At 46.8% G+C, this 18,900-nt stretch overlaps 1 protein-coding gene across 1 annotated transcript in view; it reads right to left on the bottom strand.

The window, feature by feature from the left end:
* Positions 1 to 18,900, bottom strand: part of LOC129811267 (papilin-like) — a 116,748-nt gene that overhangs the window by 82,023 nt on the left and 15,825 nt on the right. Inside the window, exon 4 of the mRNA XM_055862439.1 lies at positions 561 to 621. Coding sequence (XP_055718414.1) covers positions 561 to 621 — 61 coding nt within the window. The remainder of the gene's footprint in view (positions 1 to 560; positions 622 to 18,900) is intronic.

Here is an 18,900-nt window from a genome sequence, read left to right as displayed (position 1 = left end):
ACAGAGAGGAACAGAGGTATCTATCTATCAGAGAGGATGACGTACAGACAGAGAGGAGGACGTACAGACAGAGAGGAACAGAGGTATCTATCTATCAGAGAGGATGACGTACAGACAGAGAGGAACATCCAGAGGTGACTATCTATCAGAGAGGATGACGTAGAGACAGAGAGGATGACGTACAGACAGAGAGGATGACGTACAGACAGAGAGGATGACGTACAGACAGAGAGGATGGCGTACAGACAGAGAGGATGGCGTACAGACAGAGAGGATGACGTACAGACAGAGAGGATGACGTACAGACAGAGAGGAACAGAGGTGACTATCTATCAGAGAGGATGACGTACAGACAGAGAGGAGGACGTACAGACAGAGAGGAACAGAGGTATCTATCTATCACCAATCATGGTGAGAAGAGGGTTTAATGGGTGAATCACAGGAACTTACCTGACATCAAGACCCACATTGTAAAGCAATAAGGAATTAGAAGCTGTGAATCATATTGAATAGCACCTCTAAGGGAAGTACTTAGGCACTACACCAAGAATGTTGTTTACCTGGATGTTACATGAGCGGTAGGACTTGTCTGGCCCCACACAGTTGTTCCCTCCATCAGTCCTACCGACCAAGAAACAGAGAAAATAACCACGTTATTCATTGATTAAACCAGTTCTATTCTGTCTTGCCACTACATGTTAAGCATGACAATGACCTAGGACTTGGCAAGACAGCACAAACAGATCTGGGACCAGGCTATATTCAGTGGGCTCAGAGATCCAAGGTGAAGTTCATCCTAGGTACAGATCGGGGACTAGCCTCCTCCTCCTCCTCCTCCTCCTCTTCCTCATCCTCCTCCTCCTCCTCCTCCTCATTTGCATTCTCCTCCTCCTCCTCCATCTCTTCCTCCTCCTCCTCCTCCTCATTTGCATTCTCCTCCTCCTCCTCCATCTCTTCCTCCTCCTTCTCCTAATTTGTTATATTCTCCTCCTCTTCTTCCTTCTATTCCTCCTCCTCTTCTTCCTCCTCCTCATCTTCCTCTTCTTCCTCCTCCTCTTCTTCCTTCTATTCCTCCTCCTCTTCCTCTTCCTCCTCATCTTCCTCATACTCAGCTTCCTCATCCTCCTCTTCCTCCTCCTCTTCTTCCTCGTCTTCCTTCTATTCCCCTTCCTCTTCCTCATCCTCATCCTCCTCATCCTCCTCCTCCTCCTCCTCCTCTTCCAGCACCCAGGCTACAGGCAGCCAACCATGAGGCAGCTAAATGGTTTTTGGGTTCTGCATCCCAAATGGCAGCCCATTCCATCCCTGTAGAGTGCACTACCCAGAGCTTTATGGGCCCTGGTCTAAGGAGGTAATAGGATTCCATTGGAGTTCGTTTCCTTCAGTGTGTACAGTATATAGGTACAGTATATAGGTACAGTATATAGGTACAGTATATAGGTACAGTATATAGGATATAGGTACAGTATATAGGTACAGTATATAGGTACAGTATATAGGTACAGTATATAGGATATAGGTACAGTATATAGGTACAGTATATAGGTACAGTATATAGGATATAGGTACAGTATATAGGTACAGTATATAGGATATAGGTACAGTATATAGGTACAGTATATAGGTACAGTATATAGGATATAGGTACAGTATATAGGTACAGTATATAGGTACAGTATATAGGATATAGGTACAGTATATAGGTACAGTATATAGGTACAGTATATAGGATATAGGTACAGTATATAGGTACAGTATATAGGTACAGTATATAGGATATAGGTACAGTATATAGGTACAGTATATAGGATATAGGTACAGTATATAGGTACAGTATATAGGTACAGTATATAGGTACAGTATATATGTACAGTATATAGGTACAGTATATAGGTACAGTATATAGGTACAGTATATAGGTACAGTATATAGGTACAGTATATAGGTACAGTATATAGGTACAGTATATAGGTACAGTATATAGGTACAGTATATAGGTACAGTATATAGGTACAGTATATAGGTACAGTATATATGTACAGTATATAGGTACAGTATATAGGTACAGTATATAGGTACAGTATATAGGTACAGTATATAGGTAGAGTATATAGGTACAGTATATAGGTACAGTATATAGGTACAGTATATAGGTACAGTATATAGGTACAGTATATATGTACAGTATATAGGTACAGTATATAGGTACAGTATATAGGTACAGTATATAGGTACAGTATATAGGTACAGTATATAGGTACAGTATATAGATAATAGGATTCCATTTGAGACAGACCCTTGGAGTTAGTTTCCTTCAGTATGTACAGGGTGAATTTGCCTGGCCTACACGCTAATCCTGGGTCAGTTTAGCCTTTTCCCCACAGGTGAGGATCGGTGCAGGGGAATCTGATCGTAGATCTGTACCTCGAGGAGGAACTTCACCCTGGAGCATGTACACAGCGGTGTTGGTAAGGGCTGGTATTTAGAGATTGGTACTGGTACTAGGAGCCAAGCTGAGGCATATTTCCCCTCCGGGCTTGCTGTGTCATCCACCAAGCGCAGTCTGACTACATCATCTTATTCATTATGATGTAAAAGGCCAAGCTGATCCTAAATCAGCACTCCCTACTCAGATACTTTGTAGATACAGGCACAAGTGTTTATCCCAGGACAGGCTTGTTAAGCCTTAAGCTCAATTCCAGACATGTTCCACCTTTCATGAGACGATGAGTAAGAGGCTGAACCAGGAACATGTAAAGGGAGAGGAGTGTTCTTTCTCCGTGATTTAACGCCCGAAGCGACGTTGTTACACAATTCATCCAGGTTCAGACTAGCTTCCTCCTCCTCCTCCTCCTCCTCCTCCTCCTCCTCCTCCTCCATCGTTTCACACTGTTCTGTTTGAACAACATGGCAAATGTGAAGGGAATGGTAGTGTCTCAAATAGTGCCCTACTGTTGACCAGAGTCCTATACACAGTATAGTGCCCTACTGTTGAGTCCTTTACAGTATAGTGCCCTACTGTTGACCAGTCCTTTACAGTATAGTGCCCTACTGTTGACCAGAGTCCTTTACAGTATAGTGCCCTACTGTTAACCAGAGTCCTTTACAGTATAGTGCCCTACTGTTGACCAGAGTCCTATACAGTATAGTTCCCTACTGTTGACCAGAGTCCTTTACAGTATAGTGCCCTACTGTTGACAGAGTCCTTTACAGTATAGTGCCCTACTGTTGACCAGTCCTTTACAGTATAGTGCCCTACTGTTGACCAGAGTCCTATACAGTATAGTGCCCTACTGTTGACCAGTCCTTTACAGTATAGTGCCCTACTGTTGACCAGAGTCCTTTACAGTATAGTGCCCTACTGTTGACCAGAGTCCTATACAGTATAGTGCCCTACTGTTGACCAGAGTCCTATACAGTATAGTGCCCTACTGTTGACCAGTCCTTTACAGTATAGTGCCCTACTGTTGACCAGAGTCCTTTACAGTATAGTGCCCTACTGTTGACCAGAGTCCTTTACAGTATAGTGCCCTACTGTTGACCAGAGTCCTATACAGTATAGTGCCCTACTGTTGACCAGAGTCCTTTACAGTATAGTGCCCTACTGTTGACCAGAGTCCTTTACAGTATAGTGCCCTACTGCTGACCAGTCCTTTACAGTATAGTGTCCTACTGTTGACCTGTCCTTTACAGTATAGTGCCCTACTGTTGACCAGTCCTTTACAGTATAGTGCCCTACTGTTGACCAGAGTTCTTTACAGTATAGTGCCCTACTGTTGACCAGAGTCCTTTACAGTATAGTGCCCTACTGTTGATCAGAGTCCTTTACAGTATAGTGTCCTACTGTTGACCAGTCCTATACAGTATAGTGCCCTACTGTTGACCAGAGTCCTTTACAGTATAGTGCCCTACTGTTGACCAGAGTCCTTTACAGTATAGTGCCCTACTGTTGACCAGAGTCCTATACAGTATAGTGCCCTACTGTTGACCAGAGTCCTATACAGTATAGTGCTCTACTGTTGACCAGAGTCCTTTACAGTATAGTGCCCTACTGTTGACCAGAGTCCTATACAGTATAGTGCCCTACTGTTGACCAGAGTCCTATACAGTATAGTGCTCTACTGTTGACCAGAGTCCTTTACAGTATAGTGCCCTACTGTTGACCAGAGTCCTTTACAGTATAGTGCCCTACTGTTGACCAGAGTCCTTTACAGTATAGTGCCCTACTGTTGACCAGTCCTTTACAGTATAGTGTCCTACTGTTGACCAGAGTCCTTTAAAGTATAGTGCCCTACTGTTGACCAGTCCTATACAGTATAGTGCCCTACTGTTGACCAGTCCTATACAGTATAGTGCCCTACTGTTGACCAGAGTCCTTTACAGTATAGTGCCCTACTGTTGACCAGTCCTTTACAGTATAGTGCCCTACTGTTGATCAGAGTCCTTTACAGTATAGTGCCCTACTGTTGACCAGAATCCTTTACAGTATAGTGCCCTACTGTTGACCAGAGTCCTATACAGTATAGTGCCCTACTGTTGACCAGTCCTTTACAGTATAGTGCCCTACTGTTGACCAGAGTCCTTTACAGTATAGTGCCCTACTGTTGACCAGAGTCCTTTACAGTATAGTGCCCTACTGTTGACCAGAGTCCTATACAGTATAGTGCCCTACTGTTGACCAGAGTCCTATACAGTATAGTGCCCTACTGTTGACCAGAGTCCTTTACAGTATAGTGCCCTACTGTTGACCAGAGTCCTTTACAGTATAGTGCCCTACTGTTGACCAGTCCTTTACAGTATAGTGCCCTACTGTTGACCAGAGTCCTTTACAGTATAGTGCCCTACTGTTGACCAGAGTCCTTTACAGTATAGTGCCCTACTGTTGACCAGTCCTATACAGTATAGTGCTCTACTGTTGACCAGAGTCCTTTACAGTATAGTGCCCTACTGTTGACCAGAGTCCTTTACAGTATAGTGCCCTACTGTTGACCAGAGTCCTTTACAGTATAGTGCCCTACTGTTGACCAGAGTCCTTTACAGTATAGTGCCCTACTGTTGACCAGAGTCCTTTACAGTATAGTGCCCTACTGTTGATCAGAGTCCTTTACAGTATAGTGCCCTACTGTTGACCAGTCCTTTACAGTATAGTGCCCTACTGTTGACCAGTCCTTTACAGTATAGTGCCCTACTGTTGACCAGAGTCATTTACAGTATAGTGCCCTACTGTTGACCAGAGTCCTATACAGTATAGTGCCCTACTGTTGACCAGAGTCCTTTACAGTATAGTGCCCTACTGTTGACCAGAATCCTATACAGTATAGTGCCCTACTGTTGACCAGAGTCCTTTACAGTATAGTGCCCTACTGTTGACCAGAATCCTATACAGTATAGTGCCCTACTGTTGACCAGTCCTTTACAGTATAGTGCCCTACTGTTGACCAGTCCTTTACAGTATAGTGCCCTACTGTTGACCAGTCCTATACAGTATAGTGCCCTACTGTTGACCAGAGTCCTATACAGTATAGTGTCCTACTGTTGACCAGAGTCCTTTACAGTATAGTGCCCTACTGTTGACCAGAGTCCTTTACAGTATAGTGCCCTACTGTTGACCAGTCCTTTACAGTGTAGTGCCCTACTGTTGACCAGAGTCCTTTACAGTATAGTGCCCTACTGTTGACCAGAGTCCTTTACAGTATAGTGCCCTACTGTTGACCAGAGTCCTTTACAGTATAGTGCCCTACTGTTGACCAGAGTCCTATACAGTATAGTGCCCTACTGTTGACCAGAGTCCTTTACAGTATAGTGCCCTACTGTTGACCAGAGTCCTTTACAGTATAGTGCCCTACTGTTGACCAGAGTCCTTTACAGTATAGTGCCCTACTGTTGACCAGAGTCCTTTACAGTATAGTGCCCTACTGTTGACCAGAGTCCTTTACAGTATAGTGCCCTACTGTTGACCAGAGTCCTATACAGTATAGTGCCCTACTGTTGACCAGAGTCCTTTACAGTATAGTGCCCTACTGTTGACCAGAGTCCTTTACAGTATAGTGCCCTACTGTTGACCAGAGTCCTATACAGTATAGTGCCCTACTGTTGACCAGAGTCCTTTACAGTATAGTGCCCTACTGTTGACCAGAGTCCTTTACAGTATAGTGCCCTACTGTTGACCAGAGTCCTTTACAGTATAGTGCACTACTGTTGACCAGAGTCCTATACAGTATAGTGCCCTATTGTTAACCAGAGTCCTTTACAGTATAGTGCACTACTGTTGACCAGTCCTTTACAGTATAGTGCCCTACTGTTGACCAGAGTCCTTTACAGTATAGTGCCCTACTGTTGACCAGTCCTATACAGTATAGTGCCCTACTGTTGACCAGTCCTATACAGTATAGTGCCCTACTGTTGACCAGAATCCTATACAGTATAGTGCCCTACTGTTGACCAGAGTCCTTTACAGTATAGTGCCCTACTGTTGACCAGAATCCTATACAGTATAGTGCCCTACTGTTGACCAGTCCTTTACAGTATAGTGCCCTACTGTTGACCAGTCCTTTACAGTATAGTGCCCTACTGTTGACCAGTCCTATACAGTATAGTGCCCTACTGTTGACCAGAGTCCTATACAGTATAGTGTCCTACTGTTGACCAGAGTCCTTTACAGTATAGTGCCCTACTGTTGACCAGAGTCCTTTACAGTATAGTGCCCTACTGTTGACCAGTCCTTTACAGTGTAGTGCCCTACTGTTGACCAGAGTCCTTTACAGTATAGTGCCCTACTGTTGACCAGAGTCCTTTACAGTATAGTGCCCTACTGTTGACCAGAGTCCTTTACAGTATAGTGCCCTACTGTTGACCAGAGTCCTATACAGTATAGTGCCCTACTGTTGACCAGAGTCCTTTACAGTATAGTGCCCTACTGTTGACCAGAGTCCTTTACAGTATAGTGCCCTACTGTTGACCAGAGTCCTTTACAGTATAGTGCCCTACTGTTGACCAGAGTCCTTTACAGTATAGTGCCCTACTGTTGACCAGAGTCCTTTACAGTATAGTGCCCTACTGTTGACCAGAGTCCTATACAGTATAGTGCCCTACTGTTGACCAGAGTCCTTTACAGTATAGTGCCCTACTGTTGACCAGAGTCCTTTACAGTATAGTGCCCTACTGTTGACCAGTCCTATACAGTATAGTGCCCTACTGTTGACCAGTCCTATACAGTATAGTGCCCTACTGTTGACCAGAATCCTATACAGTATAGTGCCCTACTGTTGACCAGAGTCCTTTACAGTATAGTGCCCTACTGTTGACCAGAATCCTATACAGTATAGTGCCCTACTGTTGACCAGTCCTTTACAGTATAGTGCCCTACTGTTGACCAGTCCTTTACAGTATAGTGCCCTACTGTTGACCAGTCCTATACAGTATAGTGCCCTACTGTTGACCAGAGTCCTATACAGTATAGTGTCCTACTGTTGACCAGAGTCCTTTACAGTATAGTGCCCTACTGTTGACCAGAGTCCTTTACAGTATAGTGCCCTACTGTTGACCAGTCCTTTACAGTGTAGTGCCCTACTGTTGACCAGAGTCCTTTACAGTATAGTGCCCTACTGTTGACCAGAGTCCTTTACAGTATAGTGCCCTACTGTTGACCAGAGTCCTTTACAGTATAGTGCCCTACTGTTGACCAGAGTCCTATACAGTATAGTGCCCTACTGTTGACCAGAGTCCTTTACAGTATAGTGCCCTACTGTTGACCAGAGTCCTTTACAGTATAGTGCCCTACTGTTGACCAGAGTCCTTTACAGTATAGTGCCCTACTGTTGACCAGAGTCCTTTACAGTATAGTGCCCTACTGTTGACCAGAGTCCTTTACAGTATAGTGCCCTACTGTTGACCAGAGTCCTATACAGTATAGTGCCCTACTGTTGACCAGAGTCCTTTACAGTATAGTGCCCTACTGTTGACCAGAGTCCTTTACAGTATAGTGCCCTACTGTTGACCAGAGTCCTATACAGTATAGTGCCCTACTGTTGACCAGAGTCCTTTACAGTATAGTGCCCTACTGTTGACCAGAGTCCTTTACAGTATAGTGCCCTACTGTTGACCAGAGTCCTTTACAGTATAGTGCACTACTGTTGACCAGAGTCCTATACAGTATAGTGCCCTATTGTTAACCAGAGTCCTTTACAGTATAGTGCACTACTGTTGACCAGTCCTTTACAGTATAGTGCCCTACTGTTGACCAGAGTCCTTTACAGTATAGTGCCCTACTGTTGACCAGTCCTATACAGTATAGTGCCCTACTGTTGACCAGTCCTATACAGTATAGTGCCCTACTGTTGACCAGAGTCCTTTACAGTATAGTGCCCTACTGTTGACCAGAGTACTTTACAGTATAGTGCCCTACTGTTGACCAGAGTCTTTTACAGTATAGTGCCCTACTGTTGACCAGAGTCCTATACAGTATAGTGCCCTACTGTTGACCAGTCCTATACAGTATAGTGCCCTACTGTTGACCAGTCCTTTACAGTATAGTGCCCTACTGTTGACCAGAGTCCTATACAGTATAGTGCCCTACTGTTGACCAGTCCTATACAGTATAGTGCCCTACTGTTGACCAGAGTCCTTTACAGTATAGTGCCCTACTGTTGACGAGAGTCCTATACAGTATAGTGCCCTACTGTTGACCAGAGTCCTTTACAGTATAGTGCCCTACTGTTGACCAGTCCTTTACAGTATAGTGCCCTACTGTTGACCAGAGTCCTTTACAGTATAGTGTCCTACTGTTGACCAGAGTCCTTTACAGTATAGTGCCCTACTGTTGGCCAGTCCTTTACAGTATAGTGCCCTACAGTTGACCAGTCCTTTACAGTATAGTGCCCTACTGTTGACCAGAGTCCTTTACAGTATAGTGTCCTACTGTTGACCAGAGTCCTTTACAGTATAGTGCCCTACTGTTGACCAGTCCTTTACAGTATAGTGCCCTACTGTTGACCAGAGTCCTATACAGTATAGTGCCCTACTGTTGACCAGAGTCCTTTACAGTATAGTGCCCTACTGTTGACCAGAGTCCTTTACAGTATAGTGCCCTACTGTTGACCAGAGTCCTATACAGTATAGTGCCCTACTGTTGACCAGAGTCCTTTACAGTATAGTGCCCTACTGTTGACCAGTCCTATACAGTATAGTGCCCTACTGTTGACCAGAGTCCTATACAGTATAGTGCCCTACTGTTGACCAGAGTTCTTTACAGTATCGTGCCCTACTGTTGACCAGTCCTTTACAGTATAGTGCCCTACTGTTGACCAGAGTCCTTTACAGTATAGTGCCCTACTGTTGACCAGAGTCCTATACAGTATAGTGCCCTACTGTTAACCAGAGTCCTTTACAGTATAGTGCCCTACTGTTGACCAGAGTCCTTTACAGTATAGTGCCCTACTGTTGACCAGAGTCCTTTACAGTATAGTGCCCTACTGTTGACCAGAGTCCTATACAGTATAGTACCCTACTGTTAACCAGAGACCTTTACAGTATAGTACCCTACTGTTAACCAGAGTCCTATACAGTATAGTACCCTACTGTTAACCAGAGTCCTATACAGTATAGTACCCTACTGTTAACCAGAGTCCTTTACAGTATAGTACCCTACTGTTGACCAGTCCTTTACAGTATAGTGCCCTACTGTTAACCAGAGTCCTTTACAGTATAGTGCCCTACTGTTGACCAGTCCTTTACAGTATAGTGCCTTACTGTTGACCAGTCCTTTACAGTATAGTGCCCTACTGTTAACCAGAGTCCTTTACAGTATAGTGCCCTACTGTTGACCAGTCCTTTACAGTATAGTGCCCTACTGTTGACCAGTCCTTTACAGTGTAGTGCCCTACTGTTGACCAGAGTCCTTTACAGTATAGTGCCCTACTGTTGACCAGAGTCCTTTACAGTATAGTACCCTACTGTTGACCAGAGTCCTTTACAGTATAGTGCCCTACTGTTGACCAGAGTCCTTTACAGTATAGTGCCCTACTGTTGACTAGTCCTATACAGTATAGTGCCCTACTGTTGACCAGAGTCCTTTACAGTATAGTGCCCTACTGTTGACCAGTCCTATACAGTATAGTGCCCTACTGTTGACCAGAGTCCTTTACAGTATAGTGCCCTACTGTTGACCTGTTCAAGATAGGGCCCTGGTCATACGAAGGGCACTACATAAGGAAAATTGTGTCATTAGCGACTTAGACAAACAGTTCAAGTCAACAGAGTGATGGCCTCTAATAATGGAAAGTAAGGGGTGTGTCCGCTGACTAATGTTCCTGATGAGACACCAGACAAGAGCCGGGTAACCACGAGGTTGGGGTGGCTTCCCAGAGTTTCCTGCTACTTGCCTCTCATGCATAGTTCACCCCGAGGGCAGGCTGTCTGACTGTGTAGGTGGAGCAGTGGCAACATGAATGATAAAGGTTTTAAACTGTTTAACCATAGCCATGGCGACAGGGCGTGGATGGACATAAAGGTACAATAGAGCTCTCTCTCTCTCTCTCTCTGTGTTTCTCTTTCTCTCTCTCTCTCTCTCTCTGTTTCTCTCTCTGTTTCTCTGTTTCTCTCTCTCTCTGTTTCTCTTTCTCTCTCTCTCTCTCTGTTTCTCTGTCTGTTTCTCTCTCTCTCTGTTTCTCTTTCTCTCTCTCTCTCTCTCTCTGTTTCTCTCTCTGTTTCTCTCTCCCTCTCTCTCTCTGTTATTCTCTCTCTCTCTCTCTCTGTTACTCTCTCTCTGTTTCTCTCTCTCTCTCTCTCTCTGTCTATCTCTCTCTCTCTGTTACTCTCTCTCTCTCTCTCTCTGTTACTCTGTTTCTCTCTCTCTCTCTCTGTTTCTCTCTCTGTTACTCTCTCTCTCTCTCTCTCTCTCTGTTATTCTCTCTCTCTCTCTCTCTGTTACTCTCTCTCTCTCTGTTTCTCTCTCTCTCTCTCTGTCTATCTCTCTCTCTCTGTTACTCTCTCTCGCTCTCTCTGTGTTACTCTGTTACTCTCTCTCTCTCTCTCTCTCTCTCTCTCTGTGTTACTCTGTTACTCTCTCTCTCTCTCTCTCTCTCTCTGTTATTCTGTTACTCTCTCTCTCTCTCTCTCTGTTACTCTGTTTCTCTCTCTCTCTCTCTCTCTGTTTCTCTGTCTATCTCTCTATCTGTTTCTCTCTCTCTGTTTCTTTATTTATTTATTTTGCTGAATCAAATACACTACATACACTAAAGTATGTGGACAAGACTTCAAATGAGTGGATTGAGCTACTTCAGCCACACCCATTACTGACAGCTGTATAAAATCGAGCACAATGCCAAGCAACGTCAACACAAAAACTGTTCACCGGGAGCTTCATGAAATGGGTTTCCATGGCCGAGCAGCCGCGCACAAGATCACCATGCGCAATGCCAAGCGTCGGCTGGAGTGGTGTAAAGCTCACCGCCATTGGACTCTGGAGCCGTTGAAACGCGTTCTCTGGAGGGATGAATCACGCTTCACCATCTGACAGTACAACGGACAAATCTGGGTTTGGAGGATGCCAGGAGAACGCTACCTGCCCCAATGCATAGTGCCAACTGTAAAGTTTGGTGGAGGAGGAATAATGGTATGGCCCCTTAGTTCCAGTGAAGGGAAATCTTAACTCTAAAGCATACAACAACATTCTAGATGATTCTGTGCTTTCAACTTTGTGGCAACAGTTTGGGGACTACCCTTTCCTGTTTCAGCATGACAATGATCCCATGGACAAAGCGAGGTCCATACAGAAATGGTTTGTTGAGATCGGTTGTGGAAGAACTTGACTGGCTTGCACAGAGCCCTGATCTCAACCCCATCGAACATCATTGGAATGAATTTGAAACGCCGACTGCGAGCCAGGCCTAATCGCCCAACGTCAGTGCCAGACCTCACTAATGCTCTTGTTGCTGAATGGAAGTCCCCGCAGCAATGTTCCAACATCTAGTGGAAAGCCTTCCCAGAAGAGTGGAGGCTGTTATAGCAGCAATGTTCCAACATCTAGTGGAAAGCCTTCCCAGAAGAGTGGAGGCTGTTATAGCAGCAATGTTCCAACATCTAGTGGAAAGCCTTCCCAGAAGAGTGGAGGCTGTTATAGCAGCAATGTTCCAACATCTAGTGGAAAGCCTTCCCAGAAGAGTGGAGGCTGTTATAGCAGCAATGTTCCATCATCTAGTGGAAAGCCTTCCCAGAAGAGTGGAGGCTGTTATAGCAGCAATGTTCCAACATCTAGTGGAAAGTCTTCCCAGAAGAGTGGAGGCTGTTATAGCAGCAATGTTCCAACATCTAGTGGAAAGTCTTCCCAGAAGAGTGGAGGCTGTTAAAGCAGTAATGTTCCAACATCTAGTGGAAAGCCTTCCCAGACGAGTGGAGGCTGTTATAGCAGCAATGTTCCAACATCTAGTGGAAAGCCTTCCCAGAAGAGTGGAGGCTGTTATAGCAGCAATGTTCCAACATCTAGTGGAAAGCCTTCCCAGAAGAGTGGAGGCTGTTTTAGCAGCAATGTTCCAACATCTAGTGGAAAGCCTTCCCAGAAGAGTGGAGGCTGTTATAGCAGCAATGTTTCAACATCTAGTGGAAAGCCTTCCCAGAAGAGTGGAGGCTGTTATAGCAGCAATGTTTCAACATCTAGTGGAAAGCCTTCCCAGAAGAGTGGAGGCTGTTATAGCAGCAATGTTCCAACATCTAGTGGAAAGCCTTCCCAGAAGAGTGGAGGCTGTTATAGCAGCAATGTTCCAACATCTAGTGGAAAGCCTTCCCAGAAGAGTGGAGGCTGTTATAGCAGCAATGTTCCAACATCTAGTGGAAAGCCTTCCTAGAGGAGTGGAGGCTGTTATAGCAGCAATGTTCCAACATCTAGTGGAAAGCCTTCCCAGAAGAGTGGAGGCTGTTATAGCAGCAATGTTCCAACATCTAGTGGAAAGCCTTCCCAGAAGAGTGGAGGCTGTTATAGCAGCAATGTTCCAACATTTAGTGGAAAGTCTTCCCAGAAGAGTGGAGGCTGTTTTAGCAGGAAAGGGGGGAACCAACTCCATATTAATGCCCATGATTTTGGAATGAGATGTTAGACGAACAGGTGTCCACATACTTTTGGTCATGTAGTATATATTGTGGTATTTCTTCTTCCCTTGGACTGACAATCATTTTGCTGTTCCAAAATAAACAAAATCAGGGATCTGTGCTTCAGCATGTCTCTGTTTGAATCAACTCTTCGTCACTGAGATCTAAGCATCACCATCCCTCAGACCAGAACCAGCAGGCCCAGCCCTCAGACCAGAACCAGCAGGCCCAGCCCTCAGACCAGAACCTGCAGGCCCAGCCCTTAGACCAGAACCCGCAGGCCCAGCCCTAAGCTCAGAACCCGCAGGCCCAGCCCTCAGCCCAGAACCCGCAGGCCCAGCCCTCAGACCAGAACCAGCAGGCCCAGCCCTCAGACCAGAACCACCAGAACCCGCAGGCCCAGCCCTCAGACCAGAACCAGCAGGCAGCGTAGCCTAGTGGTTAGAGTGTAGAGGTGGCAGGTAGCCTAGTGGTTAGAGTGTAGAGGTGGCAGCGTAGCCTAGTGGTTAGAGTGTAGAGGTGGCAGCGTAGCCTAGTGGTTAGAGTGTAGAGGTGGTAGGTAGCCTAGTGGTTAGAGTGTAGAGGTGGCAGGCATCCTAGTGGTTAGAGTGTAGAGATGGCAGGGTAGCCTAGTGGTTAGAGTGTAGAGGTGGCAGCGTAGCCTAGTGGTTAGAGTGTAGAGGTGGCAGCGTAGCCTAGTGGTTAGAGTGTAGAGGTGGCAGGGTAGCCTAGTGGTTAGAGTGTAGAGGTGGCAGGTAACCTAGTGGTTAGAGTGTAGAGAGGGCAGGTAGCCTAGTGGATAGAGTGTAGAGGCGGCAGGGTAGCCTAGTGGTTAGAGTGTAGAGGTGGCAGGTAGCCTAGTGGTTAGAGTGTAGAGGTGGCAGGTAGCCTAGTGGTTAGAGTGTAGAGGCGGCAGCGTAGCCTAGTGGTTAGAGCGTAGAGGTGGCAGCGTAGCCTAGTGGTTAGAGTGTAGAGGTGGCAGGTAGCCTAGTGGTTAGAGTGTAGAGGTGACGGCGTAGCCTAGTGGTTAGAGTGTAGAGGAGGCAGCGTAGCCTAGTGGTTAGAGTGTAGAGGCGGCAGCGTAGCCTAGTGGTTAGAGTGTAGAGGTGGCAGGTAGCCTAGTGGTTAGAGTGTAGAGGTGGCAGGTAGCCTAGTGGTTAGAGTGTAGAGGTGGCAGGTAGCCTAGCGGTTAGAGTGTAGAGGTGGCAGGTAGCCTAGTGGTTAGAGTGTAGAGGCGGTAGGTAGCCTAGTGGTTAGAGTGTAGAGGCGGCAGGTAGCCTAGTGGTTAGAGTGTAGAGGCGGCAGGTAGCCTAGTGGTTAGAGTGTAGAGGTTGCAGGTAGCCTAGTGGTTAGAGTGTAGAGGTGGCAGGTAGCCTAGTGGTTAGAGTGTAGAGGCGGCAGGTAGCCTAGTGGTTAGAGTGTAGAGGTGACGGCGTAGCCTAGTGGTTAGAGTGTAGAGGAGGCAGCGTAGCCTAGTGGTTAGAGTGTAGAGGTGGCAGGTAGCCTAGTGGTTAGAGTGTAGAGGTGACGGCGTAGCCTAATGGTTAAATCTGTCGTTCTGCCCCTGAACAAGGCAGTTCCTAGGCCGTCATTGAAAATAAGAATTTGTTCGTTACTGACTTGCCTAATTAAATAAAGGTTAAAATTAAATCAAATCCTGACCCACCCTGCCATCACTCAGGTTACGTCTCAAATGGCATCCTATGTAGTGCACTACTTTTGACGCGGGCCCAGTGTCAAAAGAAATACAGTATGTAGAGAATAGGGTTCCATTTGGGACCCACTCTCAATCAGAATAGGGTTCCATTTAGGAATCAACCTCAATCAGAATAGGTTCCATTTGGGACTCAGCCTCAATCAGAATAGGGTTCCATTTGGGACTCAACCTCAATCAGAATAGGGTTCCATTTGGGACTCACCCTCAATCAGAATAGGGTTCCATTTGGGACTCACTCTCAATCAGAATAGGGTTCCATTTGGGACTCACTCGCAATCAGAATAGGGTTCCATTTAGGAATCAACCTCAATCAGAATAGGTTCCATTTGGGACTCACCCTCAATCAGAATAGGGTTCCATTTGGGACTCACCCTCAATCAGAATAGGGTTCCATTTGGGACTCAACCTCAATCAGAATAGGGTTCCATTTGGGACTCACCCTCAATCAGAATAGGGTTCCATTTGGGACTCAACCTCAATCAGAATAGAGTTCCATTTGGGACTCACCCTCAATCAGAATAGGGTTCCATTTGGGACCCACTCTCAATCAGAATAGGGTTCTATTTGGGACTTAACTCTCAATCAGAATAGGGTTCCATTTGTGACTCACCCTCAATCAGGCAGAGAGCTGCTGACTAACGACGGCTTGCAATCCCATCATGAACAGCTGGTTTATCTCTGTCTTTTGGGCAGCATAGATCACAGCTGAAAGAGGGATGAAGGATAAAGTCCTTCATATACAACCAAGCACCTCAGGAAGGGTTTTGTGTTGTTGTGACCCCAATGACCCCTTGAGGCTGTAGCTCCTCATCCAGTTGGTTGAAGTCTTTTTTTTGGAGGGGGAAGCTCATACTGTACTTCAGTTTCCCCCTGTCTCTTCCTACGGTACGCTGAGATCGCATTACAACGAGGTGCAAGAAGGAACATGCAGGCTGGATTCCAGCTCTATGATTTATAGATACAACTCTGTGGTAGATACGATGTACCAAGCTGGCAGGACAGGCTGGATATGACCTCTGTCTCTAGCCCTCTCTATCCTGCCTCGCTCTTTTTTTGTATTTATTTATTTTACCTTTATTTAACTAGGCAAGTCAGTTAAGAACTTAAGAACAAAGTCTTATTTTCAATGACGGCCTACCGGGGAACAGTGGGTTAACTGGCTTGTTCGGGGGCAGAACGATATATTTTTTTCCTTGTCAGCTCGAGGATTTGATCTTGCAACCTTTCGGTTACTAGTCCAACACTCTAACCACTAGGCCTCCTGCCGCCCCATATCTCTATCCCTCCTCTCTCTGTCCCTCCCCTCTATATCCCTCCTCTCTCTGTCCCTTCTCTCTCTATCCCTCCTCTCTCTATCCCTCCTCTCTCTCTATCCTTCCTCTCTCTATCCCTCCTCTCTCTCTATCCTTCCTCTCTCTATCCCTCCTCTCTCTCTATCCCTCCTCTCTCTATCCTTCCTCTCTCTATCCCTCCTCTCTCTATCCCTCCTCTCTCTATCCCTCCTCTCTCTATCCCCCCTCTCTCTATCCTTCCTCTCTCTATCCCTCCTCTCTCTATCCCTCCTCTCTCTATCCCTCCTCTCTCTATCCCTCCTCTCTCTCTATCCCTCCTCTCTCTATCCCTCCTCTCTCTATCCCTCCTCTCTCTATCCTTCCTCTCTCTATCCCCCCTCTCTCTATCCTTCCTCTCTCTATCCCTCCTCTCTCTATCCCTCCTCTCTCTATCCCTCCTCTCTCTATCCCTCCTCTCTCTCTATCCCTCCTCTCTCTATCCCTCCTCTCTCTATCCCTCCTCTCTCTATCCTTCCTCTCTCTATCCCTCCTCTCTCTATCCTTCCTCTCTCTATCCTTCCTCTCTCTATCCTTCCTCTCTCTATCCCTCCTCTCTCTGTTTCTCCTCTCTCTATCCCTCCTCTCTCTGTCCCTCCCCTCTATATCCCTCCTCTCTCTATCCCTCCTCTCTCTATCCTTCCTCTCTCTATCCTTCCTCTCTCTATCCCTCCTCTCTCTATCCCTCCTCTCTCTCTATCCCTCCTCTCTCTATCCCTCCTCTCTCTACCCCTCCTCTCTCTATCCTTCCTCTCTCTATCCCTCCTCTCTCTATCCCTCCTCTCTCTCTATCCCTCCTCTCTCTATCCCTCCTCTCTCTACCCCTCCTCTCTCTATCCTTCCTCTCTCTATCCCTCCTCTCTCTATCCCTCCTCTCTCTCTATCCCTCCTCTCTCTCTATCCCTCCTCTCTCTCTATCCTTCCTCTCTCTATCCCTCCTCTCTCTCTATCCTTCCCCTCTCTCTATCCCTCCTCTCTCTGTCCCTCCTCTCTCTATCCCTCCTCTCTCTATCCCTCCTCTCTCTATCCCTCCTCTCTCTATCCCTCCTCTCTCTATCCCTCCTCTCTCTACCCCTCCTCTCTCTATCCTTCCTCTCTCTATCCCTCCTCTCTCTATCCCTCTCTCTCTATCCCTCCTCTCTCTCTATCCCTCCTCTCTCTATCCCTCCTCTCTCTCTATCCCTCCTCTCTCTATCCCTCCTCTCTCTATCCCTCCTCTCTCTCTATCCCTCCTCTCTCTATCCCTCCTCTCTCTATCCTTCCTCTCTCTATCCTTCCTCTTTCTCTATCCCTCCTCTCTCTATCCCTCCTCTCTCTATCCCTCCTCTCTCTCTATCCCTCCTCTCTCTCTATCCCTCCTCTCTCTATCCCTCCTCTCTCTCTATCCCTCTCTGTCTATCCCTCCTCTCTCTCTATCCCTCTCTCTCTATCCCTCCTCTCTCTATCCCTCCTCTCTCTATCCCTCCTCTCTCTCTATCCCTCCTCTCTCTCTATCCCTCCTCTCTCTATCCCTCCTCTCTCTACCCCTCTCTCTCTAATCCTCCTCTCTCTCTATCCCTCCTCTCTCTATCCCTCCTCTCTCTATCCCCCCTCTCTCTCTATCCCTCCTCTCTCTATCCCTCCTCTCTCTCTATCCCTCCTCTCTCTCTATCCTTCCTCTCTCTATCCCTCCTCTCTCTCTATCCCTCCTCTCTCTCTATCCCTCCTCTCTCTATCCCTCCTCTCTCTCTATCCCTCCTCTCTCTCTATCCCTCCTCTCTCTACCCCTCTCTCTCTATCCCTCCTCTCTCTATCCCTCCTCTCTCTATCCCTCCTCTCTCTATCCCTCCTCTCTCTCTATCCCTCCTCTCTCTCTATCCCTCCTCTCTCTATCCCTCCTCTCTCTCTATCCCTCCTCTCTCTACCCCTCTCTCTCTATCCCTCCTCTCTCTATCCCTCCTCTCTCTATCCCTCCTCTCTCTATCCCTCCTCTCTCTCTATCCCTCCTCTCTCTCTATCCCTCCTCTCTCTCTATCCCTCCTCTCTCTATCCTTCCTCTCTCTATCCCTCCTCTCTCTATCCCTCCTCTCTCTCTATCCTTCCTCTCTCTATCCTTCCTCTCTCTATCCCTCCTCTCTCTATCCCTCCTCTCTCTCTATCCCTCCTCTCTCTATCCCTCCTCTCTCTCTATCCCTCCTCTCTCTATCCCTCCTCTCTCTCTATCCCTCCTCTCTCTATCCCTCCTCTCTCTCTATCCCTCCTCTCTCTCTATCCCTCCTCTCTCTCTACCCCTCTCTCTCTATCCCTCCTCTCTCTCTATCCTTCCTCTCTCTATCCCTCCTCTCTCTCTGTCCCTCCTCTCTCTCTATCCTTCCTCTCTCTATCCCTCCTCTCTCTATCCCTCCTCTCTCTATCCCCCTCTCTCTCTATCCCTCCTCTCTCTATCCCTCCTCTCTCTATCCCTCCTCTCTCTATCCCTCCTCTCTCTCTATCCCTCCTCTCTCTCTATCCCTCCTCTCTCTCTATCCTTCCTCTCTCTCTATCCCTCCTCTCTCTCTATCCCTCCTCTCTCTATCCCTCCTCTCTCTCTATCCCTCCTCTCTCTCTATCCCTCCTCTCTCTCTATCCCCTCTCTCTCTATCCCTCCTCTCTCTCTATCCTTCCTCTCTCTATCCCTCCTCTCTCTATCCCCCCTCTCTTTCTATCCCTCCTCTCTCTACCCCTCTCTCTCTATCCCTCCTCTCTCTCTATCCCTCCTCTCTCTATCCCTCCTCTCTCTCTATCCCTCCTCTCTCT

This window comes from Salvelinus fontinalis, chromosome 15, assembly GCF_029448725.1.
Source record: "Salvelinus fontinalis isolate EN_2023a chromosome 15, ASM2944872v1, whole genome shotgun sequence".
Taxonomy (NCBI): Eukaryota; Metazoa; Chordata; class Actinopteri; order Salmoniformes; family Salmonidae; genus Salvelinus; species Salvelinus fontinalis.
This window is presented reverse-complemented; position numbering and strand designations above follow the sequence as displayed.